The sequence below is a fragment of the Dasypus novemcinctus genome, chromosome 12 (genome assembly GCF_030445035.2).
Source record: "Dasypus novemcinctus isolate mDasNov1 chromosome 12, mDasNov1.1.hap2, whole genome shotgun sequence".
Classification (NCBI taxonomy): Eukaryota; Metazoa; Chordata; class Mammalia; order Cingulata; family Dasypodidae; genus Dasypus; species Dasypus novemcinctus.
In genome coordinates this window covers 34,280,728-34,297,371 of record NC_080684.1, presented here as the reverse complement: position 1 = coordinate 34,297,371, position 16,644 = coordinate 34,280,728, and the positions used below count along the sequence as shown (strand labels likewise).

The window sequence follows — 16,644 nt, the reverse complement described above, 5'->3', positions numbered from 1 at the left end:
GCCAGGAAGGGGCAGGAAGGTATTTTCTCATAGTTGGAACTTGTTTGGAATGTAGTCATAAAAGTTTTTAGAGCTTGGGTTCAATCCCCAGTTTGATACCTTTAAAAAAAAAAAAAGTTGTTAGAAGTTTCATGGTCAGCCATGGTGGGGCTTCAGGAATAAGGCGGAGAGCACTGAGCCCATCTGGGAGGAACCAAGGGTGGGGAATAATGGCATGCAAAGCTTTAAGGAACAACCAGATGGACTGGGCTCTTCTAATTAGCGTTTTAAGTGCTTGAAGCAGTAGGCTTAACACAAAGATGGACAACCCGTGACCTGTGCTCTTCAAGGACTTTATGCTGCAGAGAGAGAGAGTGTGTAGCAAGGCAGATGTTGGCCAGGCCCGGTCCAGAGCAATACACAAGGCGTTGTGGAAGCACAGGGGTGCCGGGGGAGAGAAAAGAGGTGGCCCCTGCCTCCAGGGGCTCCAGTCTTGTGGACCAGAGCAGCAAGTAGAACAGCACAGTCGGGCGAGGGCAATGCTGTGAACGAGGTAGACACAAATGCTGTAGGAACCCAGGACAGAGGAGCTCAGGGTTGAGAGAGGTGACGTCTGTTTTGTGGTAGGCATTGGCCTACTGAATGCAGAGAGGAGGGGGTTGTAAAAAAAGACTGTCGCCCTGCAGGATCCACTGGTGTCCAGCATGGCTGTAGTCGGGGGCCAGAGGTGCTCCCTGGAAGTCTTGGAGAGTTCATGTGCTGAGGGGTGCCATCACTTCCCCCTCTGAGTGTGGGAATCCCCAGTAATTGCTCCTCAAGTTGGACTTGGCCTCCAAATTCTTCTCAATAGGATGCTTCTCAATAGGATGCTTCTGTGACGGTGTCCCCTGAGGTAAAGCCCATTTGTCACTCCTGGTGTAGGGAAGGGCTTAAGGGTGGTATGCTCTGTGCTTGGGAAGCTGTGAGTGTTGGGGGGAGGCACGTGGTCCAGGAGCGAGGGACGCGGGCCCGGGAAAGGTGATCGTAGGACTGGCAGAGCAGGAGCGCAGAGACAGGGTTAGAAACTACAGGTTTGGGGCAGGGCAGGTGTGGGCGGTGAGGGAAGGATGGGAACTGACCTCGTTTCGGTGCTAGCCTGGCAGTCTTGCACACGTGTGTTTGGGGGCTGGGAGGGTGGGCGCACGACGCTGTCCCCTGGAAGAGGGAATTGGGGCGGAAGCAACGGGGCATACCTATGTGCCAAGAAAGGAGACAGGAAGGAAGAGTTCTGGGGAGTCGGGCTACAAAAGCTGTCATTTTCCATCATAGCTAGATATGTACCAGTTCTGACAGGAGGCTGAGTAAAATACACACTCTTGGGAATGTGCATAAATGCTGTACGGAACACTGGAGAGTTAACCCTTCCTGCTGCCACTCTGATCTGTTCAAGCCAGAGGCACCCTGCTGTCCCCTCCCAAGAGGCAAAATAGGTCCCTAGACCCACAGGCCACCCATATCTGACACAAACTGCCACGTTTACCCTGCCCCTCTTCCCACTGGATTCAGGCTAGGGAGAAATGTCTGAGCTGGGCCGGATCCAGCCTGCCACTGGGCTCCTTCCCCTGGGCCCCAGTGCGCGCACACACACACTCTCTCTCTCTCTCCCCCCCCCCCATGGAAGTTGTTGGGCAGTGGGAGTCCTTGAGAAGAGCAACCACTCCATGCCCAGGCAGCTGCCCACCTGCTGTCCATGTGTCCCTTGAGAGGCAGTGTCATGCAACTAGGGGTCCAGCCCTCATTCCTAGTGGACCAGAGAGCCAGCCGAGCCCCAGGCCCTCTCCCTCCCACCTCCCCAGCTTAGAAGCAGGGGCAGCACCCAGAGAGGGGCCCCCAGTAGCTATTGTTCCCTTCCAGTTCAGAGACCTGATATGACCATGCCAGAGCTCTGAGACGCGAGTTAGACTCCAGAGGGGCCTGAGCCCCACATGTTCAAATGGTGGCCTAGAGCCTGAGCAGGTCAGTGGGGGCGAGTCAGCTCTCCCCCATTTCCTCCAGGGGGGACTGTTGACTGTCAGATACCTGGGCAAGGGTTTGCCCCAAGGAGAAGAGGTGTTAGCCAGCCCTGTCTTGGCAGCTAGGGGCCCAGCCCTCATCCCCCCTCACCAGGCCAAGCCCTTTACTGGCTGCTAGGAGCTAGGGCAGGGGGTCAAAAGGAAGGTAAAACCTGGGGACCTCATTCTGAAAGAGAGACTTGCTCGTGAATAAGGGACAGAATGAGCACAGATGTCTGAGGAGCCAGAGGAGTGGGGGTTTTGCACGGAGACTTCCTGGAGGGGGGAGTAAGGAGGGGGAGGTATCCTGGAATGAAACTGCAGGCAGTGTGCAGGAATGCATCCCACCCCACCCCCACCCCCACCCCCAAGCTTTAAGGGCTGCAGAGAATAGGATGAGAACGGGTGCTAGACGAGACGCAGGCCTGGGAGGAAGCTGCCGAGTTGGAAAAGGCAAAGCTTCAAGGGCCTCGCAGACAGCCAAGGGTCAAGGTTGCTACACAGAGAAGACCCTCCAGCTGTCGGTCTGCGCTGTGATGAATTTTACCTGCCGCCGGGAAGCATCCGCTTAGATCCAAAAAACCCAACTTCCTAACTGACAGATGTTACATTCCAGAGCTCAGTGGCCAGGTGGGGCTTGGAGTCTCCGCTGAGAAAGGGGCTGCCCTGCCGCGGGGGGATCCTTAAACTTGACTGGGCTTTCCAGATGCCCGGGCTGGGCCAGGCGGAGCCTGGCACCAGCAGTCAGACAACCTTTCGAAGTCGGGTTTGAAGACGTTCTCCCGGGAGACTCACGGCCACCAGAGGGCATCACCACCCCATAGTGTGGTATCCTGGGCTCCCCACCGCCTCCCTGGAGAAACGGAGGAGGTTGTGGGGAGGAAGCAGCCCCGGGTCTCTGAGTGCTCAGAGGGGCTCAGAGGCTGACTCAAACAGCACGGGTGGGAAAACACCCAGTTTGAGTCAGGAGACCTGGGTTCCAGTGGGTTCCACTGTCCGATTCTGCCACCGCCTTTCCCTTGTCGGCCTCAGTTTGTCCCCTGGGCCACATGGTACCCAAGGCCCTTTCTGATCCCGAAATTCTCGGACTTGAGGAAATCAGGCAATGGGCCTGACACATTTCATCTCCTGGGCCCACCCTCACTCTGGGGTCCTCTGGTGGTGGTCTCTCACTTGGAGCAGGGAGACAGGCTGACCTGCATAAATTGAGGGGCCCTCTCTGCCTCCGGGCCAGCCTGGGGGAGGAACGGCTCCACAGCGTGGGTACACACGGTTTTGTGGGACTCCGGTCTCAGGCCACCTTCACCGCCTGGGATGGGTGGGATGGTGGTCTTTCCCAGAGGAGGACGTACAGCATGCCCTGGCGGAATAAGCACTGAGTGGATAGAACAGAAAACAGTGCCCCTCCAGCCTCTGCTTATCGCCGCCCCCCACCCCCCACCCCCAGCACAGATGCCGTCTGTCAAGAGCAGGCAACAGACGGTCCAGGGGTCCATCTGTGCTAATGCTTCACAATAGAGTCCCATGTTTCCCCACCGCCACCCCCTCGGCCCCTCCACCGATGGCCACTTGGTGGTGCCAACGGGGGGCGGGGGAAGGGAGGAGAGGGAGAGACTAAGGAGCTAGCTCTTGACTCTTTGCAGCCCCCAATCCACCCCCTGCCCTCCCCTCCCACGAGCGTGCAGCCACCTGGACTTGTGCAATCACTAAGGGGTGGAGAAGTACCCCTCACCCCCACTTCCTACAGGAGCTGGGGGCCCAAGGGCCTCAGGGTGGGGAAAAGACCGATAGAGACTCAAGGAGGCCAGATAAGGAGGCCAGGAAACCTGAAGAACTGAGATAGGCAGGAGATAGGAGATGCAGAATAGCCTTTCCCCAAGGTGGATGTGGCCGCTCGCCTCTCTGCACTGCCCCTGCCGCGTGTTAACACAGCACAGGTACAGTGCACCCCTGCCCACCAGAGCCTCTGGGACCCCAGGGCCTAGCCAGTACCTGGCGCAGAGCGGGACTCCAGCGCCGGATGAACGAAGCCCTGAAAGCAGTGTCCCAGAGTCGTTAAGACACAACTGAGGAACCTAGGGCATGTTACTTAACCTCTCTGGGCCTCAGTTTCCTCATCTGGACTTACTTCATAGGGTTTTTCCGAGGACTAAGTAAGTTAATACACGTACGTAAAAGCACACACAGCAATGCTCAATAAATGTTAGCTGGAACGGCATGGCACAGGCGTGGGAAGACGAGGGGGTGGAGACAGGCTGGGACAGTGCATCCCCGAGCTGCCGCCTCTGTCAGAGGCAAATGTCGGGCAGTGGAGCCCCAGCCTGCGGTGCCGACGCCCTGCGGTGCCCGCCCGCTCTTCAGGCGCCAGGCGTGGCCTTCCACTTCCTCCTCTCACTTCTTATTCGGGTCCCGCTGACGACAGAGTCGTAGGCTGGGCCATTCCTGCCTCTCCTGTGGCCTGGTAGCAAAGTCCAGGGGACGGTCCCTAAGGCAGGGTCAGAGGATGACAAAGGACCCCTGCCCTAATACCCGCTCAGCTCAGACCCACCTCCTGCCTCGGAGTCCACCCTACAGTAGGGAAAGGGGCAGCCGGCCTTCGACATGAGGAGCTGAAGAGGCTGGTCAGGGGTCCCTTCCTGACCCTCTGAGGGGCCGGGTGAGGCAGAGCCGGGGTTACCCCTACTTTCTGGGTTTCCACCTAGACAGGGCTAGGAGAGGGGGCTCCCTCTCCTCTCAGGCCAGTTACTAGGCCCAGGGGGCGGCGCCCAAGCCCCTCACTCCTGGGGTGGAACGAGGCGCCTCTCCTCCCTCCTCCCCCCCCGCATGGCCCCGCTGCCTTTCCCCTGGCCTACAAATCTTCTGCGGGCCCCCGAACCTCGAATCTTCCCCCCCGGACCCCCAGGCCTCCTCACAAGGACCCCTGACTGCCCAGCCCAGATCCTCGGTGGCTTTCTAAGGCCATCCATTCCCAAATTCCCAGTCTGGCGGAGTGCCCCTTCACAGAGCCTTTCAAGGTATCACGGAGACCCCTGGCCCCACCCCCCGGGACACCCTGCCTCTCCCCTCCTCTCCGCGGCGAATTCCCTTCACTGGGCGCCCAGGTCCCCAAGCGGCCCCCGGAATTTCGTGCGCCTTGAAGCGCCGTGGGCGGGACCGGGCACTCCGGGGGGCCCAGGAGCCCCCCAGGGGCGAGGCCGGTCGTGCCGGGGGCGGGGCCACCGGGAGGCCGCCCCCCTGCTGGCGCCCCCGCCCGCCGGGCTCCGGGAGCCTATAAAGAGAGGCGACCCGCCGCCCGCCCCGCTGGCATCCCCGAGCCGCTGCCAGCGCCGCGAGCGCAGCGAGCGCCGTCGCCGAGGGGCGCCCGCGCCGCAGCCATGACCCTCCGCCGACTCAGGAAGCTGCAGCAGAAGGAGGAGGCGGCGGCTGCCCGAGACCCCGCCGCCTCGGCTCCAGACTCGGAAGTCGCTCCCGCCGCGCCCGCCGGGACCCCGGCCTCGGGGCCCCCAGCCGCAGCCGCCGCCCCTGGCTCCTCCGGGGACGAGCTGTACGCGGCGCTGGAGGACTGTCACCCTGCCGAGCTGTACCGCGCGCTCGCCGTGTCCGGGGGCACCCTGCCCCGCCGAAAGGTGCGTCCTCCCCAATCCCCCCAAGCCCCCGGGGCTCCCCAGCGCTCAGGATAGCCAGAGTCCCTTCCTCAGAGCCTGCTACACCCCGCATCCCCGCCGATCCCCACTCCGTTCCCTCCTCGGGGCCCACTGAGGGTCCCCAGCCCGCTGACCCCCCCCGGCACGCTCAGAACCTGGGGAGTCCCCTTGGCCCTCCTCCCAGAAGGCGCAAACCTCTCCTACCCCCCGCCCCTGCTGCTCTGAACGCGGTGGCCCCTGTTTCCATTCCCCCACCCCGAAGGTCTTGTGTTTCTAGTTCTGCCCTCCACCCCACGCGCGCCGCCCCGTCCAGCGCCCTCGCCCCTTCCCCAGCATCCCTTTCTCCATCTGGCTCCCCGCACCCCCAGCCCACGCCGCGCCTCCCCGCGTGCAGGTGTCCCTCAGCCTCCAGGACACGCTCCCCCGGGACAGGGAGAGCTCGGGACGGAGTCCCGCCGCTTCTCCCCGGACACGCTGACCGTCCACCAGCCCTCGGTGGCGGAGGGAGGGCGGGCAGATGCGCCGCGTGCGTTCCCACGCTGAGGAAGTGCGTGGGGCGCCGCCGACCCCGGCGAGCACACCCTTCCGAGGGGACGCCCGGGCTCGTGGGCTCGCGGCCCGCCGCCTTGCCCGGCGTCTGAGGTGCGGGGGCCACCGCCGTCTGGATTTCGGCCAGGACCGGACGCGGTGGGAGGGGTCTTCGGGCGCCCGCGGGGCAGGAAGGATGCGGGCGGAGTCGCCCCCTCCGAGCCTCTTCCTCTGGCCCGAGGGGACCCGGGCGCTCAGAAGTGGGTCCGAGAGCCCCAGGTTGAGGAGTGGGGGCTGGCGGCCCTTCCCCACTCACCCGCCTCCTCCTCCCCTGGCCCCCGGCTCTTTCCCCCACCCCCAACACAATGAACAGCTTGTTGAGAATTTGCATTTTATGAAAATCGGGATGAGAGACAAAGGGGTCTCTCTATGCTGCCTAGTCCTGCCTCCCTGACCCATCTGGGGACTGCTCCCACCCCTGAGGTTAATCTTTGACTCGGGAAAAAGAGGGGTCCCTTCTCTTCCTGGCCTTGGGGAAACTTGGTGGTGGGGGGGGGTTGCCAACGTCACTGGGCTGTTTGGAGCGAAAGAGGAAAGGGTTGGTCTGGGACAGGGTGTCTGCCAGGGACCTGTAATTTAGGGAGAAGACACTGCTTTGGCCTCTCAAGGGCCCTAAACAGGTAGGACCGTCTGCTGTCACCCTTCCCTCAAAACAAAATTCCCAATCTTTCTCCTTACGTATGGTGAGACTTAAAGACAAGTTGAGATCTGAGATTTTTTTTTGGGGGGGGGGTCCCTGAAAGCCACAAAATATATGACAATGTCGAGAGACCCAGGTGGCGCTGGGCACATCCGTCCACCTGTGGCTGGGCCCCACCCGGTCCCTGAAATGGCCTGTAGTGGGGGGCAAGCTCGGCCCCTCCGTCCCCTGCCCGTCCGCACTGAGTGGGGCTTGCCTGCTCTCCAGGCCTGGCCTCTGGCCCCAGCTCTGCCAAGCCTCAGTCTATGAAATTAGGGAGAGTGACCCTGGCGAGGGCTTCCGGTGCTTTGATGGTTTCTGAGCTCGAGGGCCCCCTGCCCTTCTTTGAATCCCATCTGGGAAGAGTCTCAGGTTGCAGGGTCTGGGAGGCCCCAGTTCTACATGCACCCTGGGGGCTGGAGACCACCCTAGAGTGAAAGCACCCCATACCCCCCCCTCCCCCCCCCCCCCCCCCCCCCCCCCCCGTGCCCCCAGCCTGGAAACCAGCAGGGAGCTAGAGGTTCAGGTGTCTGGAACCCAGGAGGACTATTGTACTTCCCCCCACCCAGCCCCGGCTATCAGGGTTAAAGCCTAAGGAGAAACGAATAGGGACACTCAGCAAATAGTTACTCCAGCACCAAAGCAGGTGAACCGAGGAGCCAGGTCCGCAGGGCACAGCCCGGGCTGGAGGACAGCCCCCGTCTCACCTGTTCCTTCCTACTCTTCCTCTTTGCCCCCCAGGGCTCTGGATTCCGCTGGAAGAATCTTAGCCAGAGTCCTGAGCAGCAGCGGTGAGTCACCAGCACCCAGCCCCTGCCCTGGTCCAAACAGGTGGGATGCGAGGCGTGGGGGGAGCACACCATCAGCGATCTCAGCCCAGCGCAGAGCAGACATTCCCCACCTCCTGCTGGGAGTGAGGGGCAGGTGGGGGTGTGGGGGTGTGGGCTGTGGGAAGGAGGTGGGGACTTGAGTCATCGGGTGCCCCTCAACTCCCCCCCCCCCCCCCCCCCGGGCTCTGCCAATTACCGCCCCACCCCCCCAACCGGGAAACTCCAGATCAATGGGAGGTGGCAGGTGGCAGAGGTTAAGAAGGCTGCAGGGGAATGTCCTCAGCCAGCCTGGCGGCCGGGCCTCCAGATCCCAGCCCTCTGCCACCGTCTCAGGAAGGGTCCGAGGTGTGGGCAGAAGTGGGTGCTGACCCCAGCACCTGGCACCTCCGTTCCCCTTCTCTGCTCTCGTTCCTCATTTGGGCCTGGCTTCTAAAATGGATAAGCAGACTACTGCCAGAATGGCCTGTTTGGCCCTTGAGCTGGACGTTACATGTTTCAAAGAGTTGTAAAGATAAAAACAGAGACCGTGTGCGGCCTTCAAAGTTTAAAATATTTACTTTCATACCCTTAACAGAAAAAGTTTGCTGACCCCTTCAGAAAACCGGGGAGGACTGGGGTGGACCCAGAACTTCCAGTTACCCAGAGGCCCCCACCCCCCACCCAATACAAACTGGGGAAAGGCCGGCTCTCAGCCGGGGTGGGGGGGGGGGCTCGCGTCGGAGCTGGGAGCCGCTGCTCAGCATCTGGGAGAGGATATTTGGGTCAGGCTGGGAGCGGAGGGGCCCGGGCTTCAGGGCATTTCTGAGGCCCTGAGACTCGGAAGGGGCCTCTGGGGCTGCTGTAACTCTGCCTCTGACTGGGCGGGAAGGAAGGGGGTGGGGTGGGTGGGCAGAGGAAGCTCTGGGCTCCCCCAGCAGGAAGAGTCTGGAGTGGCTCCAGGCCATTGTGTCGGGCGGGTCGGGTGCGGGAAGGGGCGGCCTCGAGGCTCCCCTCCCCCAGGCCTCACATCTGGTGGGCTGGCCCCACCGCGGGGAGGAGCGGCCGCCCCAGCTGCGGCCGCGGAGCCTCGTGACTGGCCTCCGGGGGTGGCGCCAGCCCTCTCCCCAAAGCTGCGGAACGGCCCAGGCTCCAGGCTGGGGCTGGAATGTGGGGCTTCAGCTAGCCAGTCAGCGGGGCTCCCCGGGCGAACCAGAAACCTCCCTGTGCTGGGGCGTGGCTGAAAAACTCCCCGAGTCCAGGCTGTCTGGGGGCCGCAGCCAGCCCCAGTGCGCCGCCCCCAGCTAGAGGCTGGACGGATTCTGTGCAGCTTCCCTAGGCCCGTTGCAGTCGGTCAGGGGAGGGGTTTTTCAATAATGGTTGACGGGCCTGGGTTGTCACTGGAGACGGTGAGCCTTGCCTGGATGTTCTAGACCAAGCCAATGCCAGCACAAGATCCCTCTAATCCTGACAGTCTTTATACAATGACCCTGTGTCGCCCACAGGAAAGTGCTGACGCTGGAGAAGGAGGACAACCAGACCTTTGGCTTTGAGCTCCAGGTGGGAGAGGCAGGCGCACAGAGGCGGTGAGGGGCTGTGGGAGGGAGGGAGGGGCCTGGTCCACCCCGGGCTGAGCGTCCCCTTGCCTGTCACAGACCTACGGCCTTCACCACCGGGAGGAGCAGCGCGTGGAGATGGTGACGTTTGTCTGCCGAGTCCACGAGTCCAGCCCTGCCCAGCTGGCTGGGCTCACTCCGGGTGAGTGCTGAGCTCCGGGCTCGGGGAAGCAGGAGGACCTTGCTCTCAAGCAAGGAGAGGGGGTAGAAATCTCTCCTGAACTCAGTCTCCCTCCCCACTCCTGTTTTGTGGAGAGGAGGCCCCAAAAAAGAATGGGTAGAATCTGGGCTGTGGGTTCTGAGAGGTTTGCCATTTCCCGTGTGGCCCTGAGCAGTTCTCTTTGTAAAACGGGGGTGGTAATGCATCCTCACCTCCCGGTGGGAGGGGATCCCTGTGTGCTGAGCCGGTGCCTGGGAAGGGGCTGCTGCTGCCCCACCTCCTCCTGGCACTCTGGTGATCCAGCATGGGCAGGAGTTGGAGAAGGAGCAGGATCCCATTAGATCTGCTTGATTTCGGGGATCAGGACCCACACTGCCCCCAACCTGGCCCGCCTCTGGGGGACGTGTGCTACTTCCTCTAACAAGCAAGTGACGCCTGGCCTAGGAGAGACCGCTGGGATTGGTGGCATCTAGCCTTTCCAAGTCCCAGCAAGGGGCCAGTCTGAGACTTCACAAACTGAACTCCCCACCCTCCAATTCCACCACCGTTTTTTCCCCTGAGACCTCACCTCCGTGCACACTTACCAGCAGCCCCTGCTAGCCAAGCGGTAGCCAGCAGCTTTGCAAAGTCGTTTCGCAACCTCTGTCACCCCGATCTTCCCCATATCCCTGAGGTAGCCGGGCAGGGACCCACCCCCCCTTTTTATAGGTGGGAAATGAGCCCTTAGAGATGGCGGCATGCCGCGCGCAGGGTCAGGAGGCTCTGCGGTGGCAGAGGGTGTCTGAAGCCAAGGCCTGTGGCCTGGGTTAGTTTGCGGCTTGGTGCTCCTATCCTCCGCCCCTCCCTGGCTCGACTGGATCTCATGGGCTGGACAGAAACTGGGGACAGCCAGGGGGCTCTGGGAAGGCTCAGCCCAGGGGGACCTTCCTGCAGTGGGGTCAAGGTGAGCGGGTTGGAGGGCCCAGCTCCACTGAGGGCCTAAACGAGCTAGGAGTCATCCAGGCTATGGCTGTGGTTTTCTGAGTGTGTTTTGGATGGGGAAGAGGGATATCCGAAGTCTCCCCAGAAACGTGAGGAGTGGAGGTTCAGCAGTATTTTGGGGGGTTATTTCCCCTACCCTTTCTGGCTAAGGTAGGGGGCTGGAATTTTTCTGTCACGCCCCGTGGAGCAGATGCTGACCCCCTCTCTGCCCGGCAGGGGACACCATTGCCAGTGTCAACGGCCTGAACGTGGAAGGCATTCGGCATCGAGAGATCGTTGACATCATCAAGGCATCGGGCAATGTTCTCAGGTGTGTCCAGGCCCCGGTCCCGGAGATTTCTGGACCCAGCCTCTGGGTGCTTCCTCACCCTGTAGGCTCATTCAGCCCTTGATTTCCCAACCTCCGCAGACTGGAAACTCTGTATGGGATGTCGATTCGGAAGGCGGAACTGGAGGCCCGCCTGCAGTACCTGAAGGTGAGGCAGCCCCCGCGGTCCAGCCCACATCCTCCTCTTTCCAGATCCCTGCAGGCCCCACTCTATTTGGGGGGTCGTTTCTCGACCTGCACCTCTTTTTCACCTTAAAGTCTCTTCTGTCCACACCCTGCTTCCTCACTCTGTGTGCCCCTCTGACTGTTTCTCACTACCTCCTGGTAACCGTGTGTGGGCACGTGTGTCTTGCAGCAAACCCTGTACGAGAAGTGGGGCGAGTACAGGTCCCTCATGGTGCAGGAGCAGCGGCTGGTGCATGGTGAGTAGGGTGGGGCCCTGAAGGCCACTCGCTCCCCTACAGACACCCCCAGCCATGCCTCCCCCCGCAGATGGGGAGGGGGTTACCTCTAAAGGGAAGACAAGTTTGCTGAGCTATTGCTTTGGTTATGACACTGCCCTGGGCTTAGATACACACGTTTTTCATTTATTTTCACCATGGCCCTCTGAAGTTAAATATTAGAGTATCAGCCCCATTTCACAGATGGGAACACCGAGACTCTCAAAGAGCTTGTTTCAAATCCCTTCCGTGGCCCAGACCCTCAGGTCACTGCGTCACAATTCGTAAGGTTTTGAGTTTAAAATTCCTGTTTGACAGACAAGGGAAACAGGGCCCCGGAGCTGGGACTTGCCCGAGACCACACAGATTGTCAAGAGGAAGGAGCTGGGGTCTCCCCCGCCCCACGCCCCCTGACCCTCTGCACAGGACACATCTGTCCCCAGGCCTGACTGCGCCCCCCTCCTCTGCCCTGGCAGGCATCGTGGTGAAGGACCCGAGCATCTACGACACGCTGGAGTCGGTGCGCTCCTGCCTCTACGGCGCGGGCCTGCTCCCGGGCTCGCTGCCCTTCGGGCCTCTGCTCGCGGCCCCCGGGGGCCCTCGCGGGGGCGCCCGGCGGGCGGGGGGCGACGCCGACGACGCCGTCTACCACACCTGCTTCTTCGGGGCCGCCGAGCCGCCCGCGCTGCCGCCCGCGCGCGCCCCGCGCCCCGCCGAGGCCCCGCCCTCGGGGCCGCCCCCCGCGCCGCGTGCGGGGCTGAGCCGCAGCGCCAGCCTGCGGTGCGCGGGCCCCGGCGGGGGCGGCGGCGGGGGCGTCCCGGGCGCGCTCTGGACTGAGGCCCGCGAGCAGGTGCTGTGTGCCTCGGGCCTGCGCAAAACCAAGTACCGCAGCTTCCGCCGGCGGCTGCTCAAGTTCATCCCCGGACTCAACCGCTCCCTGGAGGAGGAGGAGAGCCAGCTGTAGGAGCCGGGGCGGGCGGGGGAAGGTATTTATTTATTTATTCCAGCCAGTGCAAAAACAAGTGGGGGGCGAGGGGACCCCAGGACCCCAGCGCGGAGGGAGAGGGTCCTTGCCAGCCCCTGGCAGCCTGGGTAGTTCCTGGCTCGTCTCTGCCAAGCAGGGCGCCCAGGCGTCCTCCATCCTCCTCCCCCAAACCACGGAGGGAGCGGGGGCAGGGGAGGACCAGGCCGGCCGCGGGCTGGGAGAGGTCCAGGGGCCAAAGATGGGGCGTGCCACCCTACATCCGGGTCAGCAGTGCCTTGTGGGGTGTCCAAGGAGACCCCCCCACGGAGGGGTGGGACCCGTCCCAAGAAGCGCTCTCCTCAGCTTCGCTGGCTCCCCCGCCCTTCGCCTCGGCAGGGGGCCGTGGTCCCTGGGGCCGTGGCGCCCCCACACATCAGCAGTTCCAGTTAACCAGTGGGCCCCGGGGGGCCGAGGTGCTGGTCCCCTCCCTCTGGGTCTTGACCCCTAAGGGCTTGGCCCCTACCGGGGCCCTAGGACTAAGTCGGGGTCCCGCGAGGCAGGGGTCCTGGGTTCCACGCCCCTTGGGGGATGGTAACCGGCACATCCCGGAGGTTAGCCGTTTTGCACATTGTTGCTTTTCAACCACAAGCTGTATAAAGATTGTTGTGTTTTTGCCTCTGTGTCAGTGTGGTGACTGCCTGCGGGGGAGGTTTGGGTCTGGGCGAGCGCCGACTCCACCAAGCACCCCCGCCCCTGCCAGCACACACGCTGCACTTTACATCCGTTTGCTTGGAGCGTGCAGCTGGGGAAAGGCTGGGAGATGTTAACCTGTGCGGGCCTGGAGCAGAGGCCACGCCTTCGGAACGTGGGCCTCTTGTGGAAGCTCATCTTAGCCCTCCCTCCCGAATCCCCGCGACAGCAGTGCCCGCGGCTGCTCTAAAGTCCTTAGCTATCCCTGCTTGGCACCGTCCTTCCAGGACTGGGGATCTCCCTTAGGGCAGGAGCCTGATCTGCAGGAGGCACAACCATGGCCCTCCAGCCTGTGACAGGCCCAGCCACGGTCACTCCGCCTAAAATTCCATGGTTTAAGACCAACTCCCAGGGAAGCGGACTTGGCCCAGTGGATAGGGCGTCCGCCTACCACATGGGAGGTCCGCGGTTCAAACCCCAGGTCTCCTTGACCCGTGTGGAGCTGGCCCATGCGCAGTGCTGATGCACACAAGGAGTGCCCTGCCACGCAGGGGTGTCCCCCGCATAGGGGAGCCTCACGCGCAAGGAGTGCACCCCGTAAGGAGAGCTGCCCAGCACAAAAGAAAGTGCAGCGTGCCCAGGAATGGCGCCTCACACACGGAGAGCTGACACAGCAAGATGACTGACGCAACAAAAAGAAACAGATTCCCGTGCTGCTGACAACAGAAGCGGACAAAGAAGAAGATGTAGCAAATAGACACAGAATAGACAACTGGGGTGGGGGGGAGAGGGGAGAGAAATAAATAAATCTTTAAGACCAACTCCTTAGGCTGCGGATGACATGCTCTTGCTCTCCTCCCCCTCTCCTGCTCCGGCCACCTTGCTGTATCTAGAACACTTAAGACATCCCCCCATCCCCCGCCCTTGCACTTGCTCTTCCCACAGGTAGCTTCTTCAGAACTCAGTTCTGCATCCATCCCACACCTAATATTTAGCCACACACCCCTGGGTTACGGTGTATCACGGAGCTCGGCACGGTTCTATTTCCGTCATACTACTCATCTGAAACTTTTGACTTTAAAGCTTTTCTTTCTTCCTGCCCCCTTCCCCATGACGCAGGGCTTGGGGGCCTTTAGCTATTTGCTGCTTTATTTCTTGTCCAATCTTGGCACAGAATAGACCCTCAAAAAGTGCTCAAAGCTTCTCCAAGAGTGAGTTACCAAATCTTAGAGGTGAGGGGCAGTGACCTGTCCAGGGTCACCCAGGAAGTTAGTGGCAGAGCTGGGACTGGGACTGGAGACTCCTGCTCCAGTGCTCTCTGTCAGTAACCAGCATATAAGGGGTGACTTTAAGAGGGGTCTAAGTGGCACACTTCCCTAGCCTGGCCAGCCCCCCCCCCCCCAGCTCTCCCCTGTACCAGTGCACTGGCCACCTGCTTCCTTGATCATCCCTTCTCCACAAGCAGTCAGGGCTACCTTTTCAAAGAGGAAATCTGATCACAATCCATATTTGCTCAAACCCATTATGGTCTACCCATAACATGTCCCTCTGGGCACACAAATTGCAAAAAAAAGACACCCCTTCCTCTGGGCTGACAGCAGCTACGTAGGCCTGGCAATCTGACTCCTGGGAGCCTTTGTGCAGTGCACGGCTTCTGCAACTTTACCTGTGCAAGCCCTGCAGGTGGCCCTCCAGGAGCTGGTTCCTGCCGCTTAAACCTCCAATTGTTTCTCCTCCCATATCACTTCGATTTCAACCACACTCTTCTTCCTGTTGGCACTCCTCAAATACGCCAAGCTTTTTCCTGCCTCCAGTCTTTGCACATGGTGTTCTCTGTGCCTGAAATACTCTTACTCTTTGCAAGCCTCGTTCCTCCATAGTCAGGTCTCAGCTTACACATCACCTCCTTAGAGAGCTTCCCTGGATCTCCTGATTGGAAGTGTTTCCCTCTCTCCCGTTCTTTTATCTCAAGCCCCTTATTGTTTATTTTTATACCACTTTCTCCCGGTTGGCAATGGCACTGACACCTTTTGCCTTCCTGCGGGTAGGAACCTGGGCCGGTCTTGCTCACGGTTGCATCCCCAGAGGGCAGGTGCTCCATAAACAAGTGCTGAACGAGTGAATGGCCCTTGGGGCCAGCCCTGAATAGGGGTGACCAACACCTCTCAGCCCCAGGGGTTAGGGTGCAGCGGCCCTTCCCCTCCTCCATCTGTAGCTGGCATCTGTGGGCCCTTCTCAGGAAATCCCTTCGGGGCTGGGTAGTGGCTCTAGCCAGGGCACCTGCACCTGGCCGCCCTGCCCTCCCCGGGCCTCGGGAGGGAGGACATCGGATTAAGAAAATGGAGCTTCCCCAAGCTCCCTGTTTGAACAGCTGCTCTGCAGCGATGACACACGGCAGCTCCCAGGGCCCAGGCCTAGGGGAGGGGCCCTCTCGTACCTTTGTTCCCAGAGCCCAGAGCTGCTGGGAGACCAGCTGCCTGGGCATCGCCCAGCACCTGACGGGGCGTGGGGGGCTGGAAGGACCTCCCTGGCTTTCTCCTCCCAGAATAGATTCCCAGCCCCTCTCCTACCAGCCTGTCCCCCTCCACACAGGCAGCCAGTCTTGGGAGTGATGTCAGTACCCCTCACCCAGCCCGGTTCAGCAGGCCGGAGGGGTGCACCCAGGAGAGAGTGAGGGGGTGCCCAGGGCGGGGCCAGATCCCACCTCTCAGCTGATGGGATGAAGGCACCAGCACAGCAGCCTCCTGCCGTGTAGGTGGGTGACAGGGAGTGACTAATGTGTGAGCTGCGATGCTAAAAATTAACCCAGGGAGTGTGTTTGGCGGAGGGGGTGGGGGTGGATGAGGAAAGGCGCAGGGCCTGGGAATGCTGCGTGTCGCTGTGGTGTTCCCCCTGCCCTGCCTGCCCTGCCTCCTCGCCTTCACCTCCCACCAGCCTTCTGCTCTTCCCAGAGCCTCCAGGGGACTCTGGGGGAGCCCTTCCCCCATACCAGGCCCACAACCCAGGTCTCCTTCTCCCAGATCCCCTAAATAATCCCAGAGCAGTGGAGTGGCCTCCACGGCAGGCCTGGTGCGTGGCGGGTGAGGACACAGCCCTGCAGGTGGCGTTCTGCTCTGAGGTCCCCGCTGAGCCCTGGCGCCTGCCCCCATCTTCCCAGCAAGGTGGCTGTGCACCTCCAAGTCTCCAAGCCTAGGCAGAGCTCTGCCCAAGCGCGGGGGGAGACGCCTGGGCAAGGAGACAAGCGTAGGTTCCCATCTGCAGGCTGGAGCTGGGGGCAGTGGAGGTGGGGGTGGCAGCCGTACAGGAAAGAAAGGACAGCGGACTGTCTCCCAGTCTCCCAGTTGCACCAACGATGTACCCCACACTGTGCTAAGCTCTTCAACCTCCACCACCTCATCTGAGAGCCATGTACCACTGGCTCCATTTTACAAATGAAGAAACTGAGGATCAGAGAGGTTAAGGTAGCTCAGTTGGTAGCTGGCAGAGCCGGAATCCTCTCATATCTGTTTTGTTCTAGAGCCTAGACTGGAAGGAGGGAAGGCTTCCTGGAGGAAGGAGTATGTGGACAGGGTTGGGGAGATGAGGAGGAGCTGAGCAGGTAAGGCTGTGGCACTCACCTGTGGGAGGAAGGTGAGACCTAGAGGGCCTATGAAAGGGGGGATCTGAAGAAGTCGAAGTCTGAGAAGGGTTCAGAGCAAGGAGGAAGAGATCAGGTCCGGAGGGATCAAGGTTCTGTGGA

At 61.3% G+C, this 16,644-nt stretch overlaps 1 protein-coding gene across 2 annotated transcripts; it reads left to right on the top strand.

The window, feature by feature from the left end:
* The first annotated feature begins 5,322 nt into the window (after positions 1 to 5,322).
* Positions 5,323 to 12,889, top strand: TAMALIN (trafficking regulator and scaffold protein tamalin). 2 transcript variants are annotated; one of them, XM_058308192.1, is made up of 8 exons: positions 5,323 to 5,635; positions 7,662 to 7,711; positions 9,232 to 9,286; positions 9,382 to 9,484; positions 10,700 to 10,793; positions 10,893 to 10,959; positions 11,167 to 11,233; positions 11,728 to 12,889. In XM_058308192.1, exons 1-8 carry the CDS (start codon positions 5,384 to 5,386, stop codon positions 12,213 to 12,215), a joined length of 1,176 nt encoding a protein of 391 aa, XP_058164175.1. In that variant the 5' UTR covers positions 5,323 to 5,383; the 3' UTR covers positions 12,216 to 12,889. The 2 variants fall into 2 exon arrangements, with proteins under 2 accessions (XP_058164175.1, XP_058164176.1); XM_058308193.1 differs by lacking the exon at positions 5,323 to 5,635 and adding an exon at positions 6,828 to 6,861.
* Positions 12,890 to 16,644: the final 3,755 nt, after the last annotated feature.

Excerpts from the sequence above, each read along its gene's own strand:
- TAMALIN (XM_058308192.1), top strand. The coding sequence starts at position 5,384 with ATGACCCTCCGCCGACTCAGGAAGCTGCAGCAGAAGGAGGAGGCGGCG. Across the intron at positions 5,636-7,661 it reads GCACCCTGCCCCGCCGAAAG|GGCTCTGGATTCCGCTGGAA; the intron begins GTGCGTCCTCCC and ends TTTGCCCCCCAG. Across the intron at positions 10,794-10,892 it reads GCATCGGGCAATGTTCTCAG|ACTGGAAACTCTGTATGGGA; the intron begins GTGTGTCCAGGC and ends CAACCTCCGCAG.